Raw genomic sequence first — 15,925 nt, forward strand, 5'->3', positions numbered from 1 at the left:
TAGGGGTAATCAATGTTATTTTTCCAATTTCAGTTACACCAATCTACCTTTTTATGTAACAGATTTTAAAAAATTAGGACCAGTCTTCAAGAAAAAAAAGTGTCTCAACTTTTAAGACTAGCCTAAGTGGTTTATGCAACCAGCCCAGATCTTATTCACATTAGCTATACTTAATTATCGAAATGATCTAGACAGAATATTCAGACTTCTGATGATTTAGACTTTCATCCCTTTTTTAACATTATTAAAAGTTTTCATCAAAGCTTAAAACTAGATTCCATTTTCTTAAAGAGATTTTATGACTGAGAGGTTTAATGGAGGACCAAAGACAACAAAGATTAGGCTAGGTTACAGGTTTATGCCATCAAGGGAATTTAGGTTAAGGCTTTTTGATACCTATCACAACTAGAGCTTACCAACACACTTTTATGACTCTGAATACTTAAGTTTGACAAACTTAGATAGGGACCAATGGTACACCGTCCTCACATCTTACAGCTGAAGCACTCAGTACAATCGTTTGTCTTGCTAGCAGTTGTTAAACCCACCGCTACGCTGCGCAACGGCGCCTGAATGGGGAAGCATGTTTGTCCTTCTTATATCGTCTTCCAGCATCTTTTAGAGAATAAAAAGGTAATGAATGTGCGTCTGCGTCTAAATGTCCTCATTTCACCCATGATTTTCATCGCACGCTCACTTATTGTGTTTGATTCGACATGTGTTGCTATGCGACAGAGCATAAGGTTTTGGCAGCACACCTCTCTTTTTACATTGACCACATCTTATAGAGTCCAGAAACCAAAAATAGCGTATTTAGAAAGTAATAGCTTAATAAAAATATCAGGTTTTATTTGCAATTTGAATGTATGTCTGTTACTCAATGACTATATCGCAGGTCTATTGTCTCCCGGAAACATCCATCAACCGCAGCAACACACGTGCTCAACAATACTACCGGTAAATAACCTCTTGAAGTTACTTAGTTACGACATTTTAATCTTAGCTAGGCTGTTAATCATAACCAATGCTTATGGGTGAATTTAATTTGTATACTGTTTATTATATGTCCAAATCATTTGAGAGTTTAATTAATTCGTGGTGTATTTTCAGATGATATTAGTCGGTCATTTGAGGTACTGTTTGGTAGTTATATTATGCTTAAGTTATTTATGAAGAGCTTTTAAAGAGCCCTAAAACTTAAACACTATCTACTACACGTGTGTATGTGGGAGGGTCTTTTATCAGGGGGGCTGGGCCACATCTGAACAGTATGTAACTTTGAATATTGGAAGTGTAACAAAGAAGTGTCCATGATTTTAATGAGGAGGTTGTGTTCAAAACTCTCTAGACGCCGGTAATACTCTCAGACCATTGGTAACAGATCCACTGACAGTAACACCGAGGAGCAAGCGATGGTAAGACCAGTGTAGCCTACAGCTGAATAATCCTTCTGTCTTTTATTTCATACCACCAGTAAGACGTTCCTCGGTTTAAAGACTTACTGTAATTGTACAGGTATTCAGTTGTTTGAAATGAGCAGTTTAATAGGAACGTTAAACTATTGTTTATTTGTTTCTTGTCAGATTTCATTCTACTAGCATTAGTAACAGGACGGGAAACGTCAGCATGATGCTGTTCATACATTTTGTACCCTATAAGCTATAGAATAATTAGAATAATTATCTTTTAATGTTAGCTATTTTTTGGGCTTGTTGTTTTATAAACTTGAAAATGACGGGAACTAAATTCCTCCATTGCACTCTATCAGGTGGTGGAAATTATTCCAGTGGTTTAAAGGGTTTTTTCTCTTGCTTTCATTTTCAGTTTAACCTTCAATTTTTAAATGACTTCAGATTTGAATGGTTTTCATTGCAATGATTTACAGTGATTAATGACAGCTAGCACCCGTAGACTCTTACTTAACACTCTGGCACTAAAGTTGTCTCAATGATGCATGTGTAATCTGTGTTCTTAAATTACAAGCATTAGATAAATCTCAAGAAGTGACAGTAAGTCATACATTCAGTACAACGTTCATGAAGAGGACCAAGAATCAATGATATATATATATATATATATATAGCATTATATATGTGAGCATATATTGCCATAGAATGTTGTTACACATAACCTTTGGTTTCCCATATTACATTTACATTTATTCAAAGTGACTTACAAATGAGATATGTTAAGTATCTGCCTACTCTTATGTCAGGTGGTTTTGATGTTGTATGTCTAGAACTTCTTCTGTAGTTTGGGTTTAATACTTTCTCATGCATTCCTGACTAGTAGTAAAATAATACAGTATTAACATGCATATGCTTTCCAGTGCTTTTCAGGATAACACAGTCTCAGATATTTAGTTATATTATTTTAACATGTTAAGTTTTGCTTAATTTGAAGCTTTGTCATATTGTGGATGCTGCTATTTTAAAGCTAGACAATAGAGATTTCTGGACTGATTTACTATTTCAGGCTAATACTTTTGAAATCTGACTCAGCATTTTAATGGTGATTTTTTTTTTATTTTTTTTTTTATTATTATTTTTTAACATATATACAGTGGTGGTCACATTGGCACCCTTGATAAATATGATCAAAGATGACTAAAAATAAATCTGCATTGTTTATCGTTTTGATCTTTAATTTATAAAATGAGCAAAAATCTTAGCTTTCATTGAAGAAAAATAATTGAAAGGGAGGGGAGGGGAGGGGAGGGGAGGGGAGGGGGGGGGGTTGTGGGGGGTGAGTGAAACATTTATTTCATAATGTGACTTTCCCCCCACTTTCAGTTCTTTTTCTTCAATGAAAGATTCGATTTTTGCTCATTTTATGAATTAAAGATCAAAAGGATAAACAATCCAGATTTATTTTTACAGTCATCTTTGATCATATTTACCAAGGGTGCCAATAATTCTGACCACCACTGTAGATAAATACATTATTTTACACATTTACTATAGATTAAACACTAGACAATACTTGACAGAAAATAAGTATTTTGTAAATGCATCAATCTGGCACTTGCATTGATGGGGCTGAAGCTGTAGTTGCTTCATTCTGCCATAAAACATTGAAGCCATTTTATCCAGTTTACTCAAAAAAAAAAGAGGAAAAGGCCATTTTTTAACAAATAAAAGACCAACCTCCAACATTCAGTTGCACACAGGCCTCAAAAGAAATGAGGTTCACCTGTGATGTAACAGATTGTTATAGCATACTTTGCACATGCCTATCCATCATGCTTAAATGCATGTTTGGCACGTTGAGATCATTTTTACCACTGAAGAGAAGATGCAGGATAATCATACCACACAGCAACATCTGGGCCTAATCTGTGCGCAAACATGTCAAGATCATTTATGATTGAGCAGAGCAGTGCATAGAGGTGTGTCAAATCATGCATTAAAGGTGCTAAAGAGGATGTTTTGTTTTATAAATTTTTGCAATATTACTTGAAACTGTCTTTACTAACTGATAAAAGACTATTTATTAGGTGCACTGAAAGGAATAATATTAATATACATCATCTGTGCACGAGGTAGGGCCTTAAAAACATCAGCCAATCATGATCGCGTAAACGATTGGCCCTCTAGCTTGTCAATCACTGCCACAACGTTCCTTGTGAGAGACAAGCGCGGCTGCACGCTCCAGTAACTTTCCACACTCCGCAGGCGCCGCATGCAATGTTTTTGTCCGGAGACAGGAGTAACAACTGCAGATTATGAGTTACCTTCGGTGAGTCCAACATAATGAATCCACTAACACGACACAGCGAGCGAATGCCGGTGGTAAACACTCGTGTTCCAATACTCTTGCACGAGTTTTGGGAGGCGTTCCTTTAAAATGAGCTGTGAAGGAGCGGGGTTGTTCTTACGCATGCGCTCATTTCAAAAACTCAGTAACAGTCTTTGGATTCTCAGTCGACGAAAAAATCCTCTCTATCACCTTTAAGTGACCATGCTGTCAAAGCACACCCTCTGTGCCATACATCGTGTGGATTAGCTCCCACACATAAAAAAATGGCATGTGTTGACATTCTGCCGGTAAGGTGCCAGAGTGTGGTGTTTTATTGCATTTCAAAAGAAATGTATTTGCTTTTGTTTGACCTTTTGCTATGGCCATAATTCACCATTTAAAGTTTTTTGTACATTTTGTTGTATGTGCAGTATAGGGGTTAAAAGTCTGTGAGAAAACACTGCAAACTATGGTGATCTATCATTAGATTTACTGTATGTCTATTGAAGCCCTCTGGCCATAGCATATTTAGAGTTGTTTTAACGGTGTTCAGTATTGAATGCCAGGATGCAGTAGTTATGAGGAAATTTTAGGATTATGTTTTGAAGCCTTTTAAAAATGAATGTTTATGCAAGGTAGTTCTATTTTTTTAGCAATTAGTGCTCCCATGCGTGAGCACCTTCATCAGACTGAAAATCAAAACGTTGAACTTCCTGGCCAGACAGACTGTCCACCTTTTGTCCACAATGAAAAGTAAATGGGATTAAATGGCTGTACGAACAATATTTCATTGCTGGATGAGTGGAAGTTGGGAATGTTGTTGTTTTTCTGTGGGATATGCTGTCATGCTTGAACTTCCCAATGTTAAGATTCAAGAATTTTTCCTTGTAAACCAGTCATTGTTTTTCGGAAATACAGCGGACAAGACCTGATAAGTTCCTGTTCATTTTATCATGTCTATTTTCAGTAGTTATCCCTCCTAAACAAACTGCTTCAACTGAAGGAATGAAAACTGGACAAACTGCAGAGACATAGGGGTAGAAACGGCGAGAGAGAAAAAAAAGGTCAGATTGTAAAGTTAATGAGAACTTTTCCCAGTTCTCCTCTCTACACAAATCAGTAATCACATCAATGTAATAAGTTTAATTTTAGTTTTCTATCTATGTTGTTGCTTATCCAGTTATACCATATGTACAATATTTGCAGGACCGAGCACTTCAGATGGATGGATTGAGTTTAACATATGCCAGAAAATTGTGCAAAGTTTGTTATTCTAATGAATTTAGATAGGCAGTTACTCATGTGCTTTAAATTATCTGCAGAGAACACCTCCAGAGGCCTGTTGCATGAAGCCAGTTAAACAAAAAGTTTCAGAGTAGGTTTAGAGTTGACAAAACCATATAAATCCAACCTGGCTTGGTATAAAGTAAACATTCTCTGTTAACTCAGGGTTTGATCCATAGTTTGTCATGAACTCTAGAGCGTGTGCACCTGAAAGTGACATTCACACGGAACATGGGAAGTGTCCGTTTGATTCACTTCTCGCTAGAGAGTCGGCGCAATTTGCTTTGCTTTGTTAAAGATTAAAAAGATGGGATATGACAAATATGAATTTAAACACATTTACAAGGCAAGAAAAAAAACACTGCTGTTGCAGCAAAAGGTTGAGTTGAATTTTCACTATTAATCTCAAACTCACCTGGGTAGCAAGCAACTGAAACCAGCTTCATATCGCATCCATTTCAGCAGACCTCAGATAGCATCCATTTCACGGATGAGCAACAGAAACAGACAATATATCAAAAGAAATAATTAAAAACCAAAGAAAGATATAATAATCCATTTTATTGCTATTAATGTTTTGTCGTGCAAAAGGTCAGGCAATGTCACACAATATTGCCACATTTGATGCTTGACAGTGTCTGTCATTTACTGGACAAATCGTAGAAAAGAGCCGCCGCCTTAGCAAAATATTGCAGTGGTTTATTGAAGAATAGTCTAATGGTTTGTTGAGTCTCGATTTCTGCTCATATGTGTGAGATAAAGTTCACTGAAGTGGAAAGGTATGGCAGTGTTTTGGAGCTGCTCTGTGTTATCTGTGTTGGGTGGAGTCGAGGAGGTCCACTACATCGTATCATGCTCCTACAGATGCTCATTTGTAATCATTTCTTTCAAGACCAAAAGGAGAAGCATACACCTTAAAATAGCTTCCATTCAAGAATGTTTTGCTCTTGCTGGGAAAATGTGTTTCTTTTGCCTTTTCCAGGACTTTTGTGTGTCTAATGACATTCACTGTAAATAGAAATTAGATTTTGGGATGAAAGACCTTGGGTTGACATGGTTTGCTGAGTTTGGTTTAAAATAATTTGGTTTGTTACAATAATGGGATTATTATTATTATTTTCAAATTATGACAGTAAAATAATGCTGACAATCTTTTTTACTATTTTCTATTCACTTCTGGTTCAGTGATAAAGTCTTGTTTGTGTGCATCAAACCACACCAGGGGCCTGTACCATGATGGTAGATGAACAAACTCAGGGTTATAGGATTAGTTTCGAGTTGACAAAACCAAACCACTCCAATCCGGCTTTGTTGGTACCATGATGCTGATCATCAACTTTCTCTGTCAACTCAGGCTTTGATCCTGAGTTTGTGAAGTGTGTGCACATGAATCTGTGACATCAGTGGTGAGCAGCCAATCACATGCCTTGCAACAGAAATAAACTGTGATTCACTTCTCACGAGAGAGCCAGTGAGATTCAATTCACTGAAAATTAAGAATTTAAACGCATTTACACTAATGGAAAATACTTATCTTTGAAAGAGGACAAATAAAAGAAATGATCTTTCTCTATCAGTCCAAGTGAAGTTAGTTTATATGGTTAATAATATATAGAGATAGAGACTCAAACATACAAGCTCACATGTAGTCATATTTAAATAGTATATTTACACCTTATTTATATTAGCCTACATATGATCAATATTCATTGAAACTAAGTGCTTAATAACAACTGTTAAACTAAACTTGCATGTGTGTAATGGATTAATAAAAATATAGATCATATACAAATCATATATAAATTATATTATCATTAAAACCAGACAACTTCATCATTAAATATTTGTTTTTACTATATAATGACCTTTAATTTGGAGGAAGAGAAACCGGGGGATTGACTTTATTGCGTTGGGTGTGTCAGTGTCACTTAGCTTACACCTGATTGGTCCAATTTCAGTTTGAGATCTCTAACCCTGAACATAACCTTCCCCGGAGCAGGTTAGCCGTGGAGCGTAAGTTACCATAGCGATGAACACCGCTAAAAGCCAAGTCACTTTCATGGTACCTAAAACCCAGGATTGGTGCAAACTAATCTGAAATTTACCTGGCTAGCCAGCTAATCCAGCATCATGGTACAGGCCCCAGGACACATTTTACATCTCTATATAATTTGTTTTTAGAATTGTGTTCTCATGTGCTGTTCAGTTCAAGCCAGGCATGATGCCTGCGTGATTAGCCAAGGCTTGTGAATGCCAATGAAACTGAAGAGAGGGAGTTCGATGTGACGGTTTAAGTCTCTGTGGCAGTTGGAAGCTGCCTTTTCCACCAGTCACAGTTAATGAGAGCCACCCTATGACCTGCCACAGCTTTGAAGTGTAGACACTTCATCAGCCACTTCAAGCAGAGTCTGCAAGGTGACTTCCCAACTTCCACCCACCACATCCAACTGGGTTTCTGGAACACTACATTGTCTTCTGATGCCATTCATATTAGCGGCATTCCGGGTGTGCAAAATACTCATTAACATTGCCACCATTGCAGGCTCAAGACACTTTTTTTCACATTCCTTGAAACCAGTGTTGGGGAAAGTTTCTTTTAAAAGTAATGCATTGCAATATTGCGTTACTCCCTAAAAAAGTAACTAATTGCGTTACTTAGTTAGTTTCTAAGAAAAGTAATGTTACATTACTTTTGTGTTACTTTTCTCGGCTGGGCTTGCTTGTTTGTTTTTTAATAGCAACAAAAAAAGTTCTATTTTTGGCAAATGTAAAGGCCCTTTCACACCAAAAGTGAAATGAATAAGCCTCAGTCTGAAGGTAATGCATATTTACACATGTACAGTAGAGGGCGCAGCTCAAACAAACCTTTCAGCTGTGCTGCCATTCTGGATTGAAGAAGGAAGTTCAACACTTTTATTTTTAATAAGCAAAAATTACTTTAGACTAAATAAGTTTGGTTAAATTGGATAATTGAAGGTCAGCAGCAAAGACATTGGTTAATGACGTGAGATTAAATATATAAAGTATATTTGTTTAATTTAATATATTTAATTATTACAGTTTTGTGTAAAATTCTGACATTGTAGTTCAATGTTTTTATTCATTTTTAGGAAAAATGAATGTTTTTGTGCAAGTGAGATGAGTAAATGCATGTTCACATTTAGTCTAGAACTACAATAACCATTCACACAGCGCACAACACCTCTGCATTTACTCTATTGCTCTCAACATGGGGACAAGAGAGTTGTCGGTTAATAATTATGAAAACAAAGTAACTCGCATTACTTATTTGAAAAGTAACTTTTTTTGTAAATTGAAAAAGTAATGTTACTTTACTAGTTACTAGTTGAAAAAAGTAATCTGATTACGTAACGCAAGTTCCTTGCAATGCATTATCCCCAACACTGATTGAAACACTTTTAAAAATATATATTTTTATACTAAATACAACTATGAATGTCTTAATTTAATAAAACATAAGAGGGAGGCTACCATTTAGGAATTCTAATTTCAGAATTGTTCATGCTCGAACAATTTTTCTATCTACTTGAATTGATTGGCTATTGAACATTTGTGACAATGATTATTATGAGTAGAATGAGAAATAATATTTTTGAAGTCTTTTTTTTTCTACAGTGATCAGTCTAATTTTAATACATTTAAATTAATAGATATTTAAAACATACATTTCTCAGTAAAGAGGACAAGCACCTTGAGATTCTAATGAAGCTGACAAATGAATGAGGTTTTCTCTTCCCCAGAACTGAATGGTTACCTTCTGTTGGAGGGTGTATAATTTACACCCACAGGAATGTTCAAAATGGTCTCTTCTGTAGTGTTGAATTGACTCAGGTACATGTGGAAACTGCCACTCGACATTTGGGTGCAGTGGTAGCATCCGGCCACAACAAGACCAGAGACCTCCTGCTGCACAAGCCATTTTTTTTTTCCTCTCAAGCAACTTATTGCAGCTCTATTTGCTTTAGTTTAATACAACAAATAACTGTTTTGTGTCACCAGTAGATGTTGCTACCAAATAACATCCCGCTTCTGATTTGGCTGATGAATTATTGATGAATTGATAGACACTGTTGTTTGGGTTTGTTTTATTAGTGAGTGACAGAAAAAAAAAAAAATAAATAAAATTTGTAAAAGGGTGGTGATAAAAAAGTCAATGTGCTCCAATATTTTTTAGACTTTTAGAAATGTTCAGAAACTGCATTTAGAATATAATAATTGCTGGTAACAATTAATATTTCTTAAATATTATTTTTGGTGTTGTTAAAGGTGCAATATGTAATATTTTTGCAGTAAAATATCCAAAAACCACTAGGCCAGTGTTGTTCACTTGAGTACTTACAAACATCCCAAATGTTGCCAACTATATGTAAATCGTGAGAAAATTGCAATTTTAACCAAGGCTCCGGGACGTGTGTCAATGATGCCTGTCAATTGCATCATACCCACGTTAACCTCGGTTTCCGGTTTTATTTTATAGAAACCATGGAAACCCCAAAGAAGACACTTTAATATATTACATGCTTTAATAGACAAGGGAATAACTGTTTTGATATATTTATAGACAGAAAACTAATTATTGTTATATAGCTCAACACGTTTAGTCTTATTGTTTAAATCTAATTTTCTTGATTTTTTTTGTGAGTACCATGCTTTACCATGCCTCAGAGAAAAACACTGTTTTGTGAAGTAGCTAACATAGAATAATCAGATGCAGCTTTATTTTCAGTAACAGTAATACAGAATTTTCTCCTTCATACAATACGTTTTAAAATTAATTGCATACCATTTATCAACACAAGCCATCCAGTATTTAATATGATATTCTAAAATCGATCTATCTTACTGCAGCCGCTGAGCAAATACACAGAGTAACGTTATAAGATCATTTTCAACACACTCAAATGTATCTAATATGATAAACAGAGCTGCGTTACCTCATACTCATGACTGGAAAAGCAGAAGCAGCGCCGGCGACTGTGTCATAATAAAAGTCCTGCTGCTCGTGAGGCGTGTGTTGCGCAATCGCTCCAGCGGCCTCGTTCAGCTCCTACAACACTCGCTCCTGCTCTGCTTCATACTACAGTAACGTTAATAATTGCATCCATGAACATTGATTTCTTCCTATCCCTATTCTTTTGCATTGTCTGTTAGGGTGAAGACCACATGTCCTAAGATTGTTTTGAATAGGCCTTTAGCGACCTCTAGCGGACAGAAATCCTACATAGTACACCTTTAACTCATGCTGCCTGGCCTTTCCGGAGACTTTTCTATGTTTAAAGTGCTTATTGTTTACAGTTTTAAGTATTTTTGCATATAGGTAGTCCCCAAATCATTCAGTAAACAGAACATATTGTGTGGTGCAATAGACAACTCAATACTGATAAGGGAGTCATCGGTTCAGAGAGTTTGCTTGGCTTATCTTATGTCTTATCTGCTTTTTGTACATAAAAACATTTTTTTTTTTGTGAAGGTAAGAGGTGCTGAGGGGTGGAACACTTGTCTCTTAACCTACTTTTTTTTTTTTTTTTTTTTTTTAACTTTAACTTTTCCCTATGTGGTTATGTGTATATGTGTGTGTACACTTGTTAATTTGTTATTCTATTTGGATAGTTTGTTTCACATCCCTCCTTGTTTGATGTTCTCATTGACAAAACTGTATAGCAGTAATTTTCCACTTGAATGTTACTGCTACCTCACTTGATATATATATGAGTAAACGGTCACTCGTCCAGGCTGAGGTATTAATTTCAAATAGTCGGCCTGGAGAAGTGTTCACTTTAATACAGGATGTCTGGTTTACAGGCTTGTGTCAAGATGAGTAGATCACAACAACATTAGAGTGATTTAAGAGGCTCCAGTTGGTGAAGTGTTACTTGAGTCTTGCTGTTACCTTTAACTGACAGTATGTCTGTTATTGTGAGGAAGGCCAAGAAACATTTCACTTTTAAATTTTGGATTGCTGTACTATGTAAATTATGTAAATGCTAGTGCAGCATCTAAACATTCATTCATTCATTCATTCATTCATTCATTCATTCATGTATTCATGTATTCATGTGCTGGATTTCTGAAGTTTTTTTTTTTTTTTTGTTTTTTTGTAGTAAAACAGAATAACTGTGGGAAGTTGTCTAACCAATCTATGATATAGTACTCATGCTGCCAGTTTGTAGGCTTTTAGTTAATTTGGTAAATCATTGTCATTTTCTAGATGTTCTTGTTCTGGTTGTTTGTGCATTCTCAGTACAAACTGTTCTGTACCCATCGGTACTGTAACCCTTTGTTCTGCTTATTTACTGAAAAAAGTACATTTATTCATCCTAGTTTACCATATAAGCATCCTCTACATCACTTCGTGTAATTCAGAATTTCAGACTTTGTAGTCAGACACACTCCAGCCAGTACATGTACCGTGTTACTGGAGGCTTATCAGCAGTTATGAAATCATTGTTTTAAAGAGAGAACAACACGTTTGGGGGCTAATAGTTGCTTTTCCCCCCTCTTCCTCCCTCCTTCTCCCTGTCACATGTTCCTTTCACAGCATAGAAAAGTTCCTGGATTAACGCAGAATTAGCACAAAGCAAAGACGCCACCTCAGCCCAACATTGCAAACTGACTGAACTAGTGGAGAGAGGAAACGATTGAGGGAGAAGCAGTGTGCACCAGAGACTGAGACACATACCCCAGCAGCTCAAGACGAGTCCCAGAGAGCACAGAGACAGACCAGGACGGGCATCCTTCTGGAAAGGGGACCCACGCCGAAGAAAGCTTCAAAAGCATGGAGGCAAAACAATTTTCTGGCATACTGGTGAGTCGCTCTGACTTGCATTTTGTAACTTTGTCATTTTGTTTCCTTTCCCCTCCACTTCAGGTTTTCACTACTATATTTTTTAGATTATATATATTTTTAAAAAGTTAGTTTATTCTTGTATTAGAATTTTATTTTATTAGTAACATGACCTGACAATTTTTTTTTCTCTTAAAATTTAGTACTCAAGCAAGTCAAAGCATTTTATATCAGGCCATTTATATAATTTTTATGGTTCACTTAACATTTTCCTCTCAAAGTGTTGAGACAATGATTAATTGGTTCAGAGAGTTGATCTAAGAGAAATATTAGAGCTTAAACCTACTTGCAGTGATTTTCTACATAAAGCTTTCATAATAGAGACTCTCGGGAGTATTACAAAATGCCCTGACAGCTCATAGACATGATTAGGAGAATATAAAGAAACTTTGATAAATGTAATTGTTGATGTAGTATAATTTAGAGAAGAAAAAGAGGACTTTCACAATGTTTTGCTATTCCGTGACACCTCAAGACTATTGTGTGTTGTGAAAAAATTACTATTAATTCATTTAAATAAAGACATTTTTCCTAATGATTATAAAAGTCATTTAAAACTATGTATGTCTTCTGAGTGAGGCTATAGCATTGTTTCCAAACTGTGATGGCTTTTTTTTAACCATTGTTGTGCTGAAGACACACATCTGGCAGCGTGAGATGATCTCCAAAGTGTTTGCGGTATTGAGAAAAAGTTCTGAAACAACATAACGCAAGTCAGAGATGTATGACGTCTTATAGATGTCAACACTGTCTCTGTCATAATACTTGTAAAAGTAGTTTTTCAAGGGGACTTGATTCTGTAAGTCGAATATCTAATGATTTAAATTTCAGTAAAAAAAAAAAATATATAAAAAAAAAAATATATATATATATATATATATATATATATATATATATATATATAGATTTAATCATTTTTGGTGTGATTATAGCTATAGCAAGATACATTCTTGTTATTTTTAGTGTTTCTATATGCAATTTAATGTCAGTGTCAGTGGTTTTCATAGAGCAGCTGCTTGGCTGGACTTTTGGTCAGGATGAGTGATTCTCTTGTCTGATTTTAAGTGGATAATGTGTTGCTGGTTCTGTGTCGTTCTGTAACTGCAGAATTAGTGTTTCACTGCTTATTTTCTTTCTAAATTTGGTCTCAAAAGCCTTTTAGGACTGGGATATGGTTATAGAATGGATATGGCAGTCCATATGAGGAAAATATTGTAAACAGGTTGTAAAAGATAGGGAAAACTGTTGTAGGGGTCCTATAGCAAATAAACCTTTGAGGTCCTTCCCCACCCTTGTCCTCCCCTCATGTGATTGGTTATAGTGATTGTAATGGTGTGGCTCTCGGTGTTCATATATCTGTATTGTCCTGTACTTGTAGCCTTGAACTGTGCTATGTACATTTTGCACATCTAAACATGTGTATTTTTACTTTTGTAAATGGGCAGTTTGCAGATGGAATTTGTTTCTAAAATTCTGATTATTATTATTTGTATTATTATTATCAAATATGTTTTGGCATAATCACAGTCTTCATTTTGAACATTTATTCGTAAATTTAATTTTAATTTTATTATATTTTTATTTTGTCTTCCACGGTTGTTGTTTATCAGATGTTTATAACTTATATGATGGCATCCAAATGCTAAATTGCTCTGCACCCCATAGAGACCTGCTAGCTAATTTTTTTTTTTTTTGTGTTGAAATATGGTTTTGGCTGTCAGTGATTTATGTGACTTACTCAGTACAGAGGTTCGGTTGGCTCCCGAGAAGGGAAAGCAGACCGGCACATTTGTTTGCTCATCACTCTAAATGACTTTTACTGATTAAGGTAGTGGCACCTCATTGTACACAAAATAGTTCTGCTTAATGTACAATATCTGACCAAGTATATGGTTTTGTATACTATCAAAAGGCATGAAGCTTGCGTCAGCGCTTTGATCGGTGATCATTTTTGTTTCCGACAGAAGCTATTCAGCTTTAAGAATATCCTGACGCATTGACAAGGAGATATCAAGAGCGAAAAGCCCATTGTTACCCTCTGACAGTGACAGTAGAGAATGTAAGAGCTGCGGTAACCCAAAACATAATTGGAGCCGAGTAGAATGACATGATAGGAATTAATGCTGGAGCTGTCAGACATTCAGAAACTGTTGTGGAGGAACGGTTGATGTAGCTGTGATGACCCTATGCCGTACTCACTATTTCTTTTGTCCTGCTGGCAGCACTCAAACCTTTCCCAAGGGTTGTTAATGTGTGCTGCTGTCTGTGAAGTGGAAATTAAACGCAAACAAATTTTGGATCCCATAGTCCCTCAGGATGCTGAACTACTGCTGCTTGTTTTAACTCTGCTTTCTGGGCTTACAAACATTTCAAAGCAAGGTCAATTAATTAGCATTAAACAAAATAAGCAACATGAATTACATTCATAAGTAGTGAGCTGTCTCACTGTCATCCATCATTCTAAATCATCATCCTAACTGATATAGAACCTCTAAAATGGCTGAAAGAAGGAAGTCATATACATTTAGGATGGGTTGAGAGAGAGTAAATAATGGGATGAATTTCATTTTTGGGTGAACTGTCCTCTTAAATTGGAAATTTATAAGTGACTGATTTGAAATGTCCGTTAAGGGTTCCAGGAAATGTTAAAGGGTGACTTGCGTGCACCATATAAACCCCGAAAATTAGTGCCTGAGTATTTGAAGTTCTAAAAAGCGCATCCATCCATCATCAAATAGTAATCCACACAACTCCATTGGGTTAATAAATGCTTTCTGTAGCATTTCTGGGTTTTTGTAAGAAAAATATCCATATTTTAAACTTAATAAACTATAATCACTGGCTTCTGGCAATGGCCGTACGCGTGTTCACGAGAGAGTCGAGTTCCGGCGGAAGGGTGACCTCTGACCCGACGTAGGACGTAGCTCCTCCTCTCTTATATCGAAATCCTCCAACATTTTTAATTTAAACGTCTGATTTTAGATTTCTAATTCATGACTGGCATTTTGTCTTGTTTTATCCTCTGCGCTTCTTTGTTCGTCAGTTCTCACCTAAGCTTACGCTACGACTACTGTACGTCATACGTCGTGTCAGATGTCACCCTCCCACCAGAACTCTCTCGTGAACATGCGTATTACCTTTGCCGGAAGCCAGTGTTAATAGTTGATTATTAGTTGATATTTTTCTTACAAAAACCCATCGCTTTGCTTCAGAAGGCATTTATTAACCGACTGGAGTCATATGGATTACTTTTATGATGGATGGATCCACTTTTTGGAACTTCAAATACTCGGGCGCTATTCAATGCCATTACAAAGTTTGGAAGAGCCAGGATATTATTTAATATAACTCAGATTGTGTTTAGCTAAAAGAAGAAAGTCATATACACCTAGAGTGGCTTGAGGGTGCGAAAATTATGTGATATTCCTTTAATTCCATTATATGGACAAAAAAACCCCCAAAAAAACAGCGAGACAATAGTCTTTTTTTTTTCAATATCATACAGTTTAGTGAGTAAAGAATTAAAATGTTTGAGTGAACTATCTCTTTAACACAACAATATTGTCTGTTTTGAACAGAGCCTACATCTCAATCATCTTTTTATGAGATGTCTCAGAGTTTTTAATAAAAAGCATATTTATGTTAAAGTGCGAGTCTCGTTTATAGGAGGTGAGCATCAAGTTCAAGGCCATGCCTAGGTCAACAGCACTTTCAGACTTATGTAAGGAACATATTGAGCTGTCACTCACTCACATTAACTACAGCGTACACATCTTTGTAGCTGCGCAACCGAAGTGCCTTCAGGGGCATGGGAACAGATGTGGTTGAGCAAAAGGGAAGTCAAACATGATTTCTGTTTATGTTTGAGCCCCAGACTGTACTGTCTGTGGAGTGTAGCAAGCCCACAGAGAAGGCAGCCACCATGGAGTACGCACAATTGGGGGACAAGGGCCACCAAATGCCAAACACGTCCACTGCTGCGATTCCTTTAAAAAACACTCCCCTCCGCTAAAAGGACCCATTGAGCCTCAGCCTTTA

General features: G+C 36.2%; 1 protein-coding gene across 1 annotated transcript in view; it reads left to right on the forward strand.

Annotated features, from left to right (window-relative positions):
• The first annotated feature begins 1,313 nt into the window (after positions 1–1,313).
• Positions 1,314–15,925, forward strand: part of slc6a9 (solute carrier family 6 member 9) — a 57,748-nt gene continuing 43,136 nt past the window's right edge. Inside the window, exons 1-2 of the mRNA XM_067362754.1 lie at positions 1,314–1,415; positions 11,582–11,848. Of these exons, the coding sequence (XP_067218855.1) occupies positions 11,819–11,848 (30 nt within the window). The 5' untranslated portion in view covers positions 1,314–1,415; positions 11,582–11,818. The remainder of the gene's footprint in view (positions 1,416–11,581; positions 11,849–15,925) is intronic.

This window comes from Chanodichthys erythropterus, chromosome 16 (assembly GCF_024489055.1).
Source record: "Chanodichthys erythropterus isolate Z2021 chromosome 16, ASM2448905v1, whole genome shotgun sequence".
Classification (NCBI taxonomy): Eukaryota; Metazoa; Chordata; class Actinopteri; order Cypriniformes; family Xenocyprididae; genus Chanodichthys; species Chanodichthys erythropterus.